The 18,020-nt window shown below is 46.9% G+C and overlaps 2 protein-coding genes across 3 annotated transcripts; one reads left to right on the forward strand and one right to left on the reverse strand.

Moving 5' to 3' along the window:
• The first annotated feature begins 1,728 nt into the window (after positions 1 to 1,728).
• On the forward strand, positions 1,729 to 7,686 carry LOC122372807 (putative nuclease HARBI1). Of its 2 annotated transcripts, none has more exons than XM_043350401.1 (4): positions 1,729 to 1,849; positions 4,809 to 5,121; positions 5,395 to 5,715; positions 6,469 to 7,686. In XM_043350401.1, the coding sequence occupies exons 2-4, from the start codon at positions 4,811 to 4,813 to the stop codon at positions 7,088 to 7,090; spliced, it is 1,254 nt and encodes a 417-aa protein (XP_043206336.1). In that variant the 5' UTR covers positions 1,729 to 1,849; positions 4,809 to 4,810; the 3' UTR covers positions 7,091 to 7,686. The 2 variants fall into 2 exon arrangements, with proteins under 2 accessions (XP_043206336.1, XP_043206335.1); XM_043350400.1 differs by lacking the exon at positions 1,729 to 1,849 and adding an exon at positions 2,972 to 3,165.
• A 54-nt stretch (positions 7,687 to 7,740) lies between these two features.
• LOC122372810 lies at positions 7,741 to 12,645 on the reverse strand. The gene is made up of 3 exons (XM_043350404.1): positions 12,352 to 12,645; positions 9,226 to 9,354; positions 7,741 to 8,742 (listed from the first exon to the last, which is right to left on the reverse strand). The coding sequence occupies exons 1-3, from the start codon at positions 12,392 to 12,394 to the stop codon at positions 8,588 to 8,590; spliced, it is 327 nt and encodes a 108-aa protein (XP_043206339.1). The 5' UTR covers positions 12,395 to 12,645; the 3' UTR covers positions 7,741 to 8,587.
• Positions 12,646 to 18,020: the final 5,375 nt, after the last annotated feature.

The raw sequence follows: 18,020 nt of genomic DNA on the forward strand, positions 1-18,020 counted from the left end.
CTTGATTGCTCACCGTCTGGCGTAGTTTCAAGGTTTTCTGAAAGCTAATCAAACGTTATCATGGCTGCTCTTGATGGCATGGCGCTTGCTGGTTCTGGGCTCTTTATTGGTGGTTCTTGCGTCTGATCCTGTTGCTTCATGTTCCATCATATCACATTAAATTTATAATGGAACAGACACTTCTACCTTTTAATTTACTATCAGTCGACTTGCATTTAGGTACCCCTGTGGCCTGCTGGCCCTTTTATTTCCACGATAGAATCTACTAATTATTGAAGAAGCCTCGGATAAAAAAGCAAGAAAAGTATGTCAAGTTAAATAATTGCGACGGTCCTAGAAAACCAGAAAAAAATATCAAACAGCCTGTTCATCTCACTTCCCTCACTTCATAACAAAAACAAACCACGCAGCAAAACATGCGAAAGAGTCCTTAGCAACGCCTTAGCAACGCATTTCTCTGAAGTGCGCAATATGTGTCACAACTGGAAAATTTAGTAGCTACTTAATTATTCAACTAGAGTTGGACTATATAAGCTAGGCTTTTATATAAAAAATAAGTGTTTGCTTATCGAATTTATAGTAACTGGTTGCTCAACTTCGAAATAATGATTTATTACAGAAAAAAACTTGTTTGCGACATATTTGTAAAGAAACAACGGAAATAGCTTTGACTCGTACGCTATTCTAGTACATTTTTGGTAGAAAACTTCGTCCAACCTTATGTTTTAGGGCCTTGGTATTTAGGGCCTTGATTCGGTATATCGAACATTGAATGGCTCACTGGACTTCGGCGGCGGAACGGTGTCGCCACACACACATGCACATACGCGCACAGGATCTGCCGCATCCATGGCATAATCTGTTTATGGCGGCAGCGGCGGTCATGGCTGTCGTTTTGTACAGGTCTGGTCATTGGTCAACGGCGTCTCGTCCAAGACCTGCGGGACAGCGGATCGAGTCAATTATAAAACAAAAACTGAAAAAACCAATGCATGTGCTGTCCTAATTGAAACAAGACTGCAACGAATTCGACATCACAGCTACAACCATTGAACAGTGCCCGCTGAATACCCAGTACCCAAGCAATATCCAAGACTCAGTTAAAGGGACACTCCCACCTTTAGTTTTGAGTTGAGATAGCCAAATTGGTGGCCATGGCCTGCAAATACCGGTTTGGGTACTCACAACATCGAAAAATGCTTTAATTCGAAGATATGGAATTTCAAACTTGCAGTTTTCGGATTCTAAGGGGCTAATGCATTGGAATGCCCCCTTAGAATTTGTGACGTCAGCGGAGATTAACGATTTTTAAATCTTAGACTAAAACCATCGTTAACACGTGGCGGTATACACTGCTTTGCGCGCAACGTCTGCCGCACTTTAAGGCTGCCAAATTATTGCTTCCAAATAAAGTCGCTAGTAACAGGGGAGATCCCAAAAAGTAAACAAAAGTAAAAGCCTAATATCTTGAAAACCAGTGAATATTTTTCGGTGAAATTTGGTAGACATTCGTTTTCGCTCTTTCTGAACCAAGGGACATCACTTTCATGCCAATTCATTAACTTTTTTGAAGGTGGGAGGGTCCCTTTAACAGCCATTAACCCTGCACTCTTTAAGGCCGTTGTACACGGGCAACTACCGCCGGCAACTCTCAGCAATCGGTTGCTCGGCGACCCTGGGCAACCGATCGCCCAGCAATCGGTGGCAGCATGCGAGCAACTTCTAGCAACACCGATGAATTTGCTTTCACATTGCTGACGTCACAATTACGTCACGCCGAGGAACTGGGCGACTCTCGACAACCGGCATTCCAGAGCCCACCGGCAACCGGACGCAGATGTGTTTTGAGGTTTGTGGCGTTGGATATTAAAGTTTTCTGCATATTATATATGTATCGATATGTACTAATGATAGCTTGCCTGTGCCATCGTTCGCTAGTGATGCCACTATCTTTTTAACGCCAAAACGTGGTATTAAAAGTTTAAACAAATATCAAAGGCTGGAGTACGCTTGTGTATGTTGTTTATCTGTGGCATGGGTTGATAATCACTAAAATGATAATCAGTCCGTTTTATTGAATGGGTGTTTTTAGGGCGGGTCATACAGCTCCCTTCATGGGCGCAGAAATGTGCTACGAATATTTGCGCCTACGAAGAAATGCGAGACGAAATAATGGGACACGAATAAATGCGCCGACGAAGATTTGCGGACGAAGAATTGCGCGACGAAGAAATGTCATACGAAGATTTGTCCTGGAATCTTCAGACTGGGCCCACTAGCTTGCTGTGAACTCCGACTTATTGAGATCTACTCACTGATATAGGGCTCCGATATTTGGAATGAGATTTAGAACACCAATACAGGCCCAAGTGGTTAATTTTCTTTACAACATAAGTAAAAAGGGCCCACTTTCGTTATATATTATGCCCCCAGGTCCCCCCAGAAAATGGAATTAATGGGGCCCGGGGGGACGGTCCCCCACGGTTTCTCCGGCACTGATCTCCACCAATAAATCAGAATTGAGACCAATATCCAACCTATCAAAATCCCTTTCAGATATCCTGACTAGTAATTGGCATTGAAAAATCTAAGAGGACGGTATTTTGTAAATATTTTACCTATTTGCTGCTCCATAGCTGCATGCTCGCACAGCAGAAGCGGCCAGCAACACCGCAGCAACAGCCAGAAAGTTCAAAATATTCAACTTCTCGGCGATCGAGAGCAACAGCTCGTCCATTGGTTATAATTATCGTGACGTCACGCTCAGCGACCGTCAGCGATCGTCGGATGTTGCCGACATATTGGGCAATTTTTGAACAACCCTGAAGAGCATTTGGCAGCACTTCAGCAACCCAGAGCAACAGAAAAGGCTGTTGCCGAGCAACCGATTGCTGGGAGTTGCCGACGGGAGTTGCCCGTGTACAACGGGCTTAAGGCCGTTGTACACGGGCAACTTCCGCCGGCAACTCTCAGCAATCGGTTGCTCGGCGACTCTGGGCAACCGATCGCCGGGCAACCGGTGGCAGCACGCGAGCAACTCCTAGCAACACCGATGAATTTGCTTTCACATTGCTGACGTCATAATTACGTCACGCCGAGGAACTGGGCGACTCTCGACAACCGGCATTCCAGCCCACCGGCAACCGGACGCAGATGTGTTTTGAGGTTTGTGGCGTTTGATACCTATTAAAGTTTTCTGCGTATTATATATGTATCGATATGTATTAATGATAGCTTGCCTGTGCCATCGTTCGCTAGTGATGCTACTATCTTTTTAACGCCAAAACGTGGTATTAAAGGTTAAAACAAATATCAAAGGTTGGAGTACGCCATTGCATGTTGTTTTATCTGTGGTGGGTTGATAATTACTAAAATCATAATTAGTCCAAAGCTATTGCTTTATTGAATGGGTGCTTTCAAGGGTCATACAGCTCCCTTCATTGGCCTTGGCTAATGTAGATACGTAAGAACAGTTGATGCACACTCATTTCCAACAGACGTTAAACCACATTGACATGGTAGACATGGAACAAAGTCAAAGATGAACATATTTCTGCAAATTTACTGTCATTGTCATGTCTGATTAAAACATGATATGAAATTGTTATCTTGTTACCATATATTGTTTTTAGATGATCAAGATATTGTTAATTTAAACCAGATAAGGATATTACTATGCATTACTGTTGTCAAATTTTGTTTTTCTGATTGATCTTCTGATCTTTTTATCTTGGCATATCTTGTTTTTATTTAGAGATGCTGATGACGCCATGGTGATATATTTACAAAAACATGTTAATCTTTGATTTTGTTCCGTGTTTGATAGATATACGTATAGCATTGCGGACTGTGGGTAAACAGTCTATTCAGTGTCCACATCTCATTCTAGTTTCTACATCACTGGATAATTTGGAAAAGAGTGGATAGCACTTAAGTTTTCATGAACTTATCCAGTCTGTTCTTGAAAGACAGTGGACTGTGCCTTAACTATGTCTGCAGGGGGCTTGTTCCACACCTTTACCAGCCTTTGTGAGAAAAACTGTTTTTGTGCCTTTAACCTGCAGCTTGCTTTGGTGTCCTCTTCTTTTGACTTCTGACAAAAAACTGACCTGGTTCTACATCCAGCTTCCCTGACAGCAGCTCTAAAGTTTCAATCAGGTCGCCTCGCTGCATGCTCTCCTCCACACTCAGCAGTCCAAGAGTGTTCAGTCTCTCCTCATAGCTCACCTGCTTCTTGCCTTGAACCAACTTTGTTGCCCTGCGTTGCACTGTTTCCAGCACCCTAACGTCCTTTGTGTATAGACTATAGAGCCATGGCTTGGAGACAATGTTCCTTCCTATTGTTTTGCATTTGTAGATTTGTAGATAAGCAATTATTCAATGGATACTTTTTTGCACTGGCATCTTTCCAACTCATGAATAACCTTGTCAGCCTCATCCACTACAGCAGTCAGTAGGCAAATGGTAGGAATTGGCTCTTGGGGTGGTAAAGGGTAGGAAAAACTGCATCAGAAGGTGCACCAGTTTTACAAACTGGAGCAGATCAGACATGGTTGGCTTTACATCATTTTACACAAGGATAAAATCACATTGTCAAAGAGTTAAACTGCAGCTATGCATGTGATTGCATTTCTTTGGATTTCATATTTGATATGAAGATATGAATGTGTTAATTTATGATAGCACAATTCTGAAATTAAGAAAAAATCAAGATCCACCTCATCCAAACACATCCAAACATTATGACCACCTTGCAAGTATGAGCATGCCCTTTTGTCCATCGCATAATAGTTGCTGTCTGCTTTCAGCCATGGACGGAGATAACGATGCCATTGAAGCTCGTCTGCAGCGCATCAGGATTCTGCGGCTTATCAAGCTCCGTCAGCGCAGAAGACGCCGCATGTGGGTGCGGCCGGTGCTGGCTGCTCGCGACGAGCTCGGGGAGTTCAGCCACCTCGTCAGCCAGCTGCGTAGTGACCCAGCTGCCCACCAGCAGTACCTGCGCCTGACGCCAGCCGAGTTTGATGATCTGCTGGGCCTCGTGCGGGACGACATCGCTAAAGAAGTCACCAACATGCGACGTCCCATCCCACCTGACGAGCGACTGGCCCTAACCTTGCGGTAAGCAATTTTGCTGTTTCAGGCTGATTTGTCGTACCAAAAATGGTCATTTGCATATTTAATGCTTCATTTAAAGTGTTCCATGGCGAGGACTTGAAGCAGGTCATTATTTTTTTTTTTTCACCGTGAGGCCCACCGCCTGCCGGGTTAAGGTCAACTACTGACACCTGTCAAAGTGTCAAGCCCTGAACCGAACCAGGTAATGGTGGGACGTTTGTTGCCGATCAAACTAGAAACGGCTGACTGTTGAGCTACCTATTCCTGTCGTTGCAGATACCTGGCAGCTGGAGGCGCCATGAAAACGATTGCGGAGTCGTATCGCATCGCCCCACGCACAGCGACAGGGATAATATATGAGGTGTGCGAGGCCATATACCAACGGCTCGCCCCTCTCTGCCTGCGCTCCCCGACGCTGAACGACTGGCATGCATCAGCTGACGACTTCTTGGAATTGTGGCAACTGCCAAACTGCATCGGGGCGCTCGATGGCAAGCATGTTGCCTTGCAGAAACCAGCTGGCACCGGTTCAATTTACTTCAACTATAAGGGCTTTTGCAGCGTCGTGCTCATGGCCGTAGCTGACGCCAGATACAGGTGAGCCCGACAGAAGGCTAGCATCTCGAAGTGGATTATTTTACCTCGTATTATTTTACTTAATGTCGCATTGTCATCATCCTTACATCTGAAATTCGACTAAGGACGAAAACCGTACTTGTTGCCTTGTAAACCTCACGTACCCTTGTCGCAATGTTTCCGATATTTTGTGGGAATGCTTTTTTGAATAAGTTTCCGATATTTTGTGGGAATGCTTTTTTGAATAAGTTTCCGATATTTTGTGGGAATGCTTTTTTGAATAAGTTTCCGAGATTTTGTGGGAATGCTTGTTTGAATAAGTTTATAAGATTTTGTGGGAATGCTTGTCGGTGACATCCGCCCCCTCGCCCGTTGGACTTTTGAGTCTGACCCTGTCTAACGACCACCCGGTCGATCATGTCAAACTAATTGCATGTATTGGCATTGTTGCCCATCTCGAATTCAATTACGTATATAATTGGTGTAAGGTAACGATAGCATGAATAATACTCGTATATCCGCCGCTTCCGTGAATGAGTGAAAAGCCACGTTAATTGTGGACCTTATTCGAACACATCTGAATCTGAATCTTCTAGCAATAACGGTCCTATAAGATTGCGTGCGCCCTGTTCGCGAATCATTACGGTGATATATTCTATCATACAACAGTCAACACCCACTGCCTCCGTTTTCAAATCTGATCATTTTGATTAGCCTACTCGATGCTACTGGACACCGCGTCAATCTCGTGCTGACAATACTTTCGTTCTACAGGTTCACCTACATCAGTGTCGGCAGCCAGGGCAGCGAAAGTGATGGCGGCATTTTCGCCCACTCCGATCTGGCCGCACTGCTGCGTCGACACCAGGAGGTGGGCGACGTTCTGCCGCCACCGAAGGCGCTGCCGAACACCGACGAGGAGCTGCCCCACTTCCTAGTCGGAGACGAGGCGTTCCCGCTACAGCGCCACCTCATGCGGCCGTACGCGAGGGCGTCGCTGGTGGGATCGGAGGCGGACCAGCGGCGCATCTTCAACTACCGTCTGAGTCGTGCGCGCCGCTGCGTCGAGAACGCCTTCGGGATCCTGGCTCAACAGTGGCGAATCTACCGTGGGAGCTTGGGCTGCACGCCAGAAAAAGCCGCCTTGCTGGTGAAAGCAACGTGTGCTTTGCACAATCTCCTGCGCCAGCGAGACGTGGATGCCGACAGTGTCAGCCGCAGCTACGCAGCCGTCCCCGCCGAGCGTGACGCCGCGCCCACCCTGCGGGGCATCGGTAGGATGGGCGCCAACAATCACTCGCGGGAGACGGCCCGCGTCCGCCAGGCCCTGACCGCGTATGTGAACGGCGTCGGCAGCGTCCCGTGGCAGAGAGCTGCAGCTGGCCTTGACCAGTGAAGCTGGAGGTGGGCGTGACTGTCGTTCGTGTATCTGTTGTGGGTGCTGCTGTCGCGGGCGTGGGTGTTTCTGTCGTGGGTGTGGCCGCCGTGCGTGGGTCGCATGGAGAGGCGTGTGGTGACGGCGGTGTGCACTGTGGGCCCAGTTCATACGCAAGCTCTACCTGTTATGATTTGTTCATTGTCTTTTGCTGTTACGCGTTGTGCCGCGCTGGCGGCTCCCCGGCCGGCCAGCGGGCCCGCCGGGCCAAAGCCTACCGTCCAGACGATTGTGTGGTAGGCACACTCGGCGCGCCCGCCCATTGGTCGCGGTGTGTCACGTGATTGCGCGGAAGATGTCGAAGAACTGAACGTCTTATTCGAGCGGATCTGGCTGTGCGTCGAGTTGACGCTGACGGCTCGATCCTGGCTGAGCGTCGAGCCGACTGTTCGTTTTACCGATTCAATATACCCTGGTTTACCGGGTGTCCGATTCGTGACACACATCTACCAACGCCTCCAGCTACTGGCGATTTATTTATGTTATGTGCTCATTTTATTATGTGAACGATGAACTGATGTTAAAAAAGTTGGTCATTACATGCTTATCACCACTGATCTTTCTTTTGTGGTCGTGGACAAAAACGTCTGGCAAAAACAACAGCATACATTTTGCGAACTTTATTACATTTACAATACCAACAGGTATTGTAACGACAGGTAACCCTTACAACAGGTGTTGTAACAATACCAACAGGTAACCAGTGGCACCAATGGCTGCCATGAGCCGACTGCAGTAGGCTCATGGCAAAACTACAAAACAAAACAGCTACAAAACAATCACAAAAACGCGCGTCTACATCACATCATCACAGATCACAAGAGCTACTGGTAAAGCTCGGCGACAAGGCGCGCCAGCTTGCCGCGGAATTCCCGACGGGCATCGCCCCCACGCTCCAGTGCCTGCATCTCGCTCATTATGATGTTGCCCCAGTGGACACACTCGGGGTCAAACTGGGTGCGCCCACGCCGCATCTCCTCCAGTTCGGTGGCCAGCTGCCCGTCGACGTCGTCGGTCGCTCGTCGGAAATTCACAGTTAAGGTTCGGTACCCTCAGGGTATCTAAGGCATATATCAAGGAGTGCGTAAACCAGAAATGATCCTGATCGGACTTGTCAGCCGGCAGCCAGAGCCTAAATTGTGAACAAGCAAAAATGCCGATAATTTTTACTTTGACCTGACCTGTGAGGTCATCAGTGACCTTGAGGTCAATGAAAATAGGTTTCGCTCGACAATTTTTGCAGGGCTATCAGATGGCGTTTGAATTTTGACGATCGGCCCCGCCTAGTTTCGGAGATAGGAGGGGGGGGGGGGGGGCTCTGAAGAGCCCCCCTCGTCAGTCACTCGCGTTATGGAAAATACCCCAGTCATGCGCGGGTTAAATCAATGAGCATCGCGGAACGCTAGGTAAATACTCATAGGTCGCCAATTTGTCAATGACAATACAGTGTAGTGTAACTTACTCCGCGCGCCGCCTGACCCTGTCCAAAAACGGTAGGTCGTACGGGTGCGGCCTCCTGGGAGTCTGCTGGGCCCCGGACCCGCTAGGGAGCTTTTGCTTCCTCCTCTGGTACGCCGTTCTCAGGTTTTTGAACCTCGCCTGCGCCGCGGCGCCTGCAACAGTGTAAAACAAATCACATTATAGATCATTGTGCAAACTGGTAAGTACGAGCACAGTTTTACAACAGAAACAGATTCAATCAACTGATAACTGATTTTCCAGTAGGTATGACTTCTGAGTGCCCAACTCTAATTTGAATATTGTCTGAACCTTTCATACAACATATCAGCGAATGAGATATATTAATGTTATCTCCACAGTAGACAACTAACAAGATAAGTAGCCGAACTTAATGCGTTTTTATCAGTTTTCAGTTTGTGCAATGCATTTCCTTGCCCATCCACAATACACTTGTCTTTGCTGGTTTAAATAGCCACGATAGCAAGGAACTAGATATGCATACATTTACATTGCAAGTGCATTAATATTGTTTTGATTTCCATATCGCAGTTGTAAAGTTGGCTATTTTCTTTACTCACAGCTTAAAAAAGAGCTCAGCAATACATACTTGTTAGACCATTGCAACATGGGCCTACCTGAACAGCCACAGGCCTCTCCGACAGCACGCCAAGCACCATCTTTTACTGTTTTATTTGAGTACTGTGGAACACTGAGATCCCACAGTAGAGGGCGCCGCTCCACCTCCTCTATCAGTTGCTGGGTATCTGTGGGCAAAGCACATGCAGGTCAATGCTTACATCAGTGCTTGTTTATTGGGGTTAGGGGCGCATCTCTTCTGAGTTATGACTGATGTAATATCTAGATGCAATTTACGACATCATTTTGAGCATGACAATCTGATGACATTGACAACCAGTTTGATGGACTACAGTAGAGAAAACATGAAATTTGTTTTAACATTCTGTCAGTTTGTCACTTGGTGAAGGCAGAAATGCAGTAGGTAATGACATCACCCACCATTACCAATCGTTGTAAACTACATGCAATTGCTTTAGTTGTTCAAGAGCTTACCCAATAACAAAATAAGGTTTACTGCACATGCAAAAGTACAATCAAATTACAATCAGCATACATAATCCATTGGCAGTCAAAACAGGCTCCCACTTGAGGTGATATGTACTCAGACGCAAAGTGGCTTAACCCTCGCCGGCAAAGTGGGGGATGCAAGGATGCAAGCACCCTCATGTTTTCCACACATCCCACAAAGGCATAAAGACATTTGGCTGAAATTAAGTATACCTATGCGTCCATCCTTTTCCAACTACTCTGAAAATTTTGGGGTCATGTCGATGTCATGTCAGGTCACCACATTATGTCATATCCTACGTCATGTGTGGACATAATAAACAGATTTTGTGAACAATCTGAGTGTTCTTGCTCACAGATAACTCAGGATGGTGAGCCTGGAGACTTTGGGATGGTTACCCCTCAGACCTCAGGATAATGTCCGACAGACTTTGTGATGGTGCGCCCTGACTCAGGATGGTGTCTCAGACCCTTGAGATGGTACCCCCTCAGACCTCAGGATGGTGCCCTCAGAGAACTCAGGATAGTGCCCCAGGACAACTTTAGAAGGTGGAGACCCTGGACCGGGGACCCTGGAGACCTTGGAAATAGTACCCCCTACCCACCCCACCTCCTGAGGGACAGAAATAGTGCCTCCAGGAGACCTAAAAATGGTGCCCTATTCTAACACACCTTCTAGATGATGTCCCATTACCTCTGTAATAAAGCTCCTATAGGTTGAGGTGACCTCCGGGATGGTGCCCCAGGAGGCCCAGGGGGCACCCTGACCCAGATGTGGCCCCCACGGCCCCCTGGATCCGCTATTGCCTATGACAGCCTGCTTTCAGATCCCATTGCCAAATTAAGTGCTTTTGTTGTAGGTTTAGCTCCACATCATTTTTGAACCAAGTACTAATAGGAACTCTCATTCAGTTCCAAGTTAATATATGGGTAATATATGGAGGTTTAATGCTACATTTAAACTTATTAAATGGGGCCTACCAACTTTTGCAGATACCAAAGTTGCATATGAAATATTACAAATGTTGCACACAGATGGAGCTATGTATTGGGTGTAGATGTGGTCCCTGCCGTACGGTGGTTTTGTCCTTCAACAAAGATAGCTGTGATAGGTATGTTACAAGCTATAACCATTCCAAACCAATGCAATGCAAGCAATCAAACCAATGCACAAGCATTTCTGCTCACCCAATTTTCGGAAACATTGCAAAAATGGCTGAAGATCCTACACAATCCAGAATCAGGATGGACCACCATGGAGGGTCTCAGGATCCAGACTAGATTCTGAGCAATTTTCCAGGGCGCTGTTCAATCAGTTTTTTTATCAGCAGGCTGCAAGCATGCTGCTGGTTCTTGGATCCTCATTAATCAAATTCACGTGGCCTATTCATTTGACCAATGAGAGGCCAAGAAGCGCCAGCAATAACTTCCTCATATGGGAAAAACCGACGGCATGCTGATAAAAACAGCGACCGAGCAGAGCTTGGATTATTTGACTCTGACAAAATGAGACAATTTTTAGATGCTTTGGAGGCATTCATAAGCATAACTGCTTCCACAGAAATTTAGCACTTGAAGGTAATTACTTTCAGTTTTCACTGTCAACATGATTTTAGCTTTTGTTTGTCTAGAAGCCAGGCACAAGACTGATCAGGAATGATTCATAACAAAAATTGCCACCTACTTATTATCCATATTCAAATAATATGTATCAATGTTTGAAAGGCTTCTTGGCAAGATGTAAGATCCTTCACGGGCTTCAGATCTAGCACACTTCCCTACCATGGCTAGAGAAATGATTTCAGAGGTGGGGGGGGGGGGACTAGGCCTTCAGGGGCCCTGAAGGAAAAGGGCCCCCAAGTGTCTCAAAAGGCCCAAAATCATATTACCTTCATTATCCATGACTTGCTGTACATAGGAGATAGGTGTCTGGAAGCCAGACTGGAAATAATACACATTGTGCCGAATATGTCCAGCGAAAATTTCAGCGCAAAATTTGTCCTGCGTAACTTCGCATGCGCCGAATTCGGCGCATGGCGGCGGACGCCATAGCCTTTATATAGCCTTGATCGGACAGATGTGGACATGCGCTTTATATAAAAAGGGCTTAATTTTAGCACAAATAGGCACATAATTTTTGGTGAAAATCACACAGAAATTTCAGCGCAAAATCGCTTGCGCCGAATTTCGGCGCAACAGGGTCTCACCGGCATCCGGTGTAGTGTATGGATGTTTTCCAGTCTGGTCTGGAAGGAAATTATGCCTAGCAAACACCTTTCTGTCAAATTTTAATGTGTGATGAAGAACTTGGTGGCAAAATAGACAATAACGGAGGGGCCCTGGTACGACTTGCAGAGGCCCTTATTGGGCTCACGGAGCCGCAGCAGGGCTGAAAATTTACAGAGTCACCAAGTTTACACCAATACATGCCCAAGTGGTTAATTTTCTTTAAAACATAAGTCAAAAGGGCCCACTTTTGTTATATATCAGGCCCCCCAGGTCCCCCCAGGAAATGGAATTAATGGGGCCTGGTGGGGGATGGTCCCGCACGGCTTCTCCGGCACTGATCCCCACCAATAAATCAAAATTGAGACCAATATCCAACCAGAAAAAATCCCTTTCATATATCCTGACTAGTAATCGGCAAAGAGGACGGTATTTTGTAAATATCTTACCTATTTGCTGCTCCATAGCTGCATGCTCGTACTGCAGTACCATCCAGCAACACCTCAGCGACAGCCAGAAAGTTCAAAATATTCAACTTCTCGGCGATCGAGAGCAACAGCTCGTTCATTGGTTATAATTATCGTGACGTCACGCTCCGCGACCGTCGGCGATCGTCGGATGTTGCCGACATATTGGGCAATTTTTGAACAACCCTGAATAGCATTTGGCAGCACTTCAGCAACCCAGAGCAACAGAAAAGGCTGTTGCCGAGCAACCGATTGCTGGGAATTGCCGACGGGAGTTGCCCGTGTACAACGGACTTTATGGCTTCACGCTTTCCGACGTTTTGCACATTCCGCGGCTGCGATAGTGTGCCTCCTCTTGTTCTCGCCACCGCTTCTGTTCCTCAAATTGATCCAGAAATGGCGCTTGTGAGGAGCCAAGTGTGGTACTAACTTCGTGCAGATGTCCTCGATCCGGTCTCGTTCGAGACTGGGAAGTCACTCAGTTCAAAGTTCCTCGTCAGCATGGAATGTTGACTTCATCAAGCTGTATGCCGTCCAGTTCGGGTCTAAAAGAGACGTTTTCGTCAGGATCTCATCAGACCCTCGCTTCACTTTTATGCTTTTGAAGCTGGCCAGATAAGGGCGCTGCCCGTCATCTGCCAAGATTTTGAGGGCGTGGCGGCTCACGCCATCGACCGTCGCCACCATGTTGGCACCTGGCCGCACGAGGATGGTCTTTGTGCCAGCTGCAGTCGTTGCTTCGTTGAAAACCTCTAAATCCTCCATGCGGCCAGCCGGTCGTAGGTTTTTTACGTTTTTTAGATGACCTGATGAAGGGCGTCTGCAGACATTGATGTATGCCCCGGCTCCAGATATTTGAGCGTGATGGTCTGAGTGTTTGTGGAAGGACTGTTGATAGCCTTTAGAAGAGTGGAGAGCAGCGTCCACGACTTATTTTGTCCGGCGCAGTTATCTAGCCACATCACTATGTGTCGTACGTCCCGGCACACCGACGGTAAAGGGCTTTGTTGTGGTGCCTACAGAGTAGGTACAAAGAATCAGCTTTATGACAGTAATGTGGCCTGGGGAATTAGGTAATTTTGGGCTGTGACGTCACATATTTGAAAGTTTGTGTTTGGAATACGGGAAGCCTAAGATGTTTAATGAAAAATAAATGCCAGAACCGTGTTCCTGGTCATCCAATCTATAAAGTCGGGCACAATTTAACTGGTTTTAACAACATTTTAGAAGGTGGGATAGTCCCTTTAAGTACAGGTGGAAGGAAGCCGATACCTCCTCACACCCGCGTCCTGCCTCTCCGTCGTGCCAGAGAACGCAAGTGCTGTGCTTTACACGGTTCTGTTTTATCTGCGCTTTGGCGTTCTTGCTTGAAGAGATGATTGGTGTGAATGTTTCGTTGTACATGACAGTCGTCTGGTGAAGATGGCGTCCTTGAGTGGGATTTGCGGAAGCATGAAGACTTTTATCATATCTACAGAAATGAATATCGTCCCCTCTTCCCAGTCTTTGTCGGCGTCAGCGCGATACTGCTCCCTTGCAGTCTTAAGGCCGTGTTACACTGCCGAATTTTGGCCACGACCCTGTCGCCGAATCACGTCGTGTAGGAAATCGGCGAACAGTTCACCGACAGAGGCGAACAGTTCGCCGACAGAGCCCGATTTGCAGACAACGGGTGGGGGCCCCCCCCCCTAATCGTGCGCGGGTCGAAGCTGATCCATGATTCGGCGAACATCGCGAATGAATGGCGAATCTGTTGCGAATAGTCGGCGATACCTTGGCAACAAGTCGGCGCACGTAGCGACATGTCGGCGGTGACTCGGCGAGTGTTTGGCGATCATGTTCGTTTATTATAAGTTCGGCGAACGGCCACGAAATTTTCATTTTTCATGAAATATTCGTGGCGGTCGTGACGAACCGTAAAAGTCGCGCGGTGGGCACCGACTGGTCTGCGAAATGCCAAGACCGTGGAAGAAAGATCCCGAATCGGTCCGCGACATAGGATGACTTGCATATTCGTGCACATTCGTGTACCAAAATTCGGCAGTGTAACAAGGGCTTTAGTAGCATCGGCGATGTGCTTCTGGTGCTGATCGCACTGCTGGCATCCCTCAGCATGGTGTCGCGGCTCTGATTCACGCACTGCATGATCGTCCGCGGAGTGCTGCAGCTGCAGCGAGCACTTGCTACACTCTTCGCCGGCCAGCCGAGTGAAGCCGATGTTCATGCTTTGAACTACTTCGTCGGTAGGTTTTGAATGAGCAGGGAGTCTCCTCGTGACGCCCCATATAGTCATGGTGCATCGCGGCTACTGTCAGGTCTGCTGGGAGGTAGTATCCAAGGCCATCTATAGAAGGTACAGTCACTCCCCCGCCGACCAATCAGAGACAGATCCTGAGTGACGTCACCCCTGATGCTCGAAAGGGGTAGGTACTCCATTCCTTTACAACGTAAAAATGACTAACTTCATTTGAAGATTGTTGGTGACACTCAACTTATATCGCTCAACCATTGATGTCAGTGGAAAGTCAAACTAATTTTCTAGCGATAAAAAAGAGCAGCAATATGCTAAGAAATGGCCGGTTTTGAAGATAGACGATTTAAAAACCCTCTGCAGTTGCAGGAAAGCAACGTAAAAACGCATCGAGCTTATATTTTTACTATGAATAAATCATTTTTCAGTAAGTTTTTAGATATGGTATCGATTTATTCAACAACTTTAATACAATATTTTTATTACTTGGAACTTTATTTCAAAATAATATTTTCAAAAATGGCAACTGTTGGCAAGTAGCTTTGAAGCGATTGTGGCGCGCCTCGCCATTATTGTCCTGAGGCCCCCATATGATGTCATCAAAAGTGGAGTGACATGGGCCTGGTAGTATCGATCGGGTGCGTGCGCGTATCGGTAGTGGTGCTTGATGGGGTGGAACAGGGGGCGTCGAAGTCTAGTAGGAAAATCTGGCAATCCCCGGCGTGACGTAACGTCGGGGATGACCGACGGCACCTTGCACTGAAAGATACGGCAGAACGGCTATTTTTGAAAAATGATTAAAAATACTTGGATGCTGTTATGACACATTAAACGCTTATCAGCATGTTCCTCATTATGTGATAAAGCCATATCCGTGGTCGAAAATAGCTGAGCCCCTCCCAATTTCCAAACATCGACCTTATCAGGGGGGCGACACGGCTATTCGCGCAATGTATTAATTTATGGGCCGCGCGGGGCCTCGCGATGACGCGGCTGGAGGCAACTGCTCAGCGCGCTAGGATACTTCTGGCGGGGCGGGGCGCTGAACGGTGTGCAATGAATGGGTTATGGTCGGGCCGACAGAGATGAGGTATTGAATTTGAATTGACATCAGCAATCGGGTGGGGAAGGAGAACGTTCCTAATCGAGCTTGGGTTGGGGAAAGCCGAAAATATCGCGATCGGCTCATAGCTCAGACAGGGCCGGGTGCCGTACCATGTGTTGTATATGTTACGGGTCATATGCTAACTTGGGCAGTATGCAAACTACCCGGGCAGTATGCAAACTACCCAACAGTCCGGGCAGTATGCATAGCGCCCGGGTAGTATGCATACTACCCGACCCCTTGGGCAGTATGCATACCGCCCAAAAACTGGGCAGTTTGCATACTGCCCGCTTCTTGTCTTGAAGTTGTGTATTCCATGTCCATTTTAAAAAGTATTAATGGCTCTATAAGTACCTATTTGCCGGTCCCGTAGCTCAGTCGGTAGAGCGTTGGACTCCGCGTGGTGAGAGCACGCGTTTCCGGTTTAACAGTCCGGGTTCGAAGCGCGACGGGCGATTGACGTTTAACCCGCGCCCCGTAGGGCTACCGGCGGACCCTACCACCCGTAGGGGGGGGGGGCCGTTTCGGCCCCCCCCTAAGATCTCGGAAATTACCGGACGATTTTCAAAATTCAAACGGCGTTCGATAGCCCCACCCGGGAACTACCTTGTGACCAAATTTCATTGACCTAGGTCAAACCGATGATGTCACAGGTCAGGTCAAAGGTCAGATTTTCACCGTTCACAGGCAATTCAAGAAATGTGCTGTGAAAGCGAGTAAATTGGTAATTTATTGAAAACCATCGATGGTACATTGTTCGTCAAACACATACCTTGCTATCTGAGGTCACTGATACTAGGTCAGGTCACAGCGAGGTCAGGTCACCGGGGGTCACAATATGAATGTGTCGTGTGATACATGTTTTATGGTCCATTTTACATGACAAATGCGATTATGTGGGTTAGGCAGCCTTTGGGGCCAGCCTAGGTCACGTTTTTGTGAAGGTCAGGTCAATGTCAGGTCAAATTAGGTCAAATTTCAAAGTTGATATTTTTGCATAAAATGGGTATCGATTCGATGCAGCTCGTCACGGGGAGTCTAATGGAGGTCTTCGTTTTGCTCTACGAGTTCTAGAATTGCCAAAAATTGAGTTTGAAAATTTGACGTCATCATTTTTGAACAGTTTTTTCGCTATAACTTGGCCAAAAAACGAGGTATCGATCTGAAATTTGGTATGTAGATAGAAGACGGTAGGCACTATCACATATATTCCGGTTTTTTCGAAATTCAAAAAACTTTTTGGATTTTTTGGCGAATATATAAAAAAAATGCTTTTTTTGATTTTTGGGGGTCAAAACTCATAAATTTCAAAAATTCGAGATAGCAGTTTTGTAGCCCTGTCAATTCTACACCTTTTATGTCTTGATCATTTTTCTGTATCTTCAAAGCTGTAGTCCTGATAGGTCTTCTCGCGAAGGTCTTTTTTCGGTCGAAAATGACAGAACATGACGTCACTCTGACGTCATGTGTGGCCAACCTATCATAGCCTCTGGAAAAATTTTTGGTCACAATGTGTAAAATTGATGCCCGGAGGGGTCCTGAAAGTTTGGTGGCGATATCTCCAGCCGTTTAGGAGATATCGACCGAAAAGGACAGGGGGGGCCGTTTCGGCGGCGCGGGTTAATGGGCCTCCTTACAGATATGACGGTTTATGGCAGGCCGTAGCCCGTAGCCAAGCGGCTCTGTGCGCACTTGAAACTTTGGACTCCAAATTCTGCCATAGAACCGGCATTGCGCGATCGGAGGGTAGAGGGCAGGGTTACCGCAACAAGCTTCGCTTAGCGGGGCTCTCTCCCTGTGAATCCTTCTATTCAAAAGGTTCGGAGTAAATTTAAAAAAGTAACGTAGTTTAATCGCGAAGTCTTTTTTAGCCGTCAAACGTGATTTATCGATCGAAGAGTGAAATAATGTTTTGAATATAAAGATTTAAAATATTTCCCCAGAATTTCATTGAATTTCATTGCCAGCGGCCAACAAGTCACTTTCATCTGAAATGACGACACATCTGTAGTGCCATCACTCGCTGGCTTTGGTTTGACACTTGGACCTGTAGAGGGCGTTATCATAGTTTCAATAGCTAATGTTACATGAAGCCATTTACATGTAAGACGTTACAAGTTCTTATGGCCGGGTTACCAGGTCAGGTCAAGTGACCTTACCCCAGAAAAAGTTGGAATGCTCGCCATAGCTACACCGACCTAACGATCGCTTTGAAACTTTAAGCGACTAATAAGAGTAACATTAGGTTCAAAAGGCATGCATTTGAATTTTGATATCATACCGATGACTTTTAGG

This window comes from Amphibalanus amphitrite, unplaced genomic scaffold (assembly GCF_019059575.1).
Source record: "Amphibalanus amphitrite isolate SeventyFive unplaced genomic scaffold, NRLGWU_Aamphi_draft 001403F_arrow, whole genome shotgun sequence".
NCBI classification, from domain to species: domain Eukaryota; kingdom Metazoa; phylum Arthropoda; class Thecostraca; order Balanomorpha; family Balanidae; genus Amphibalanus; species Amphibalanus amphitrite.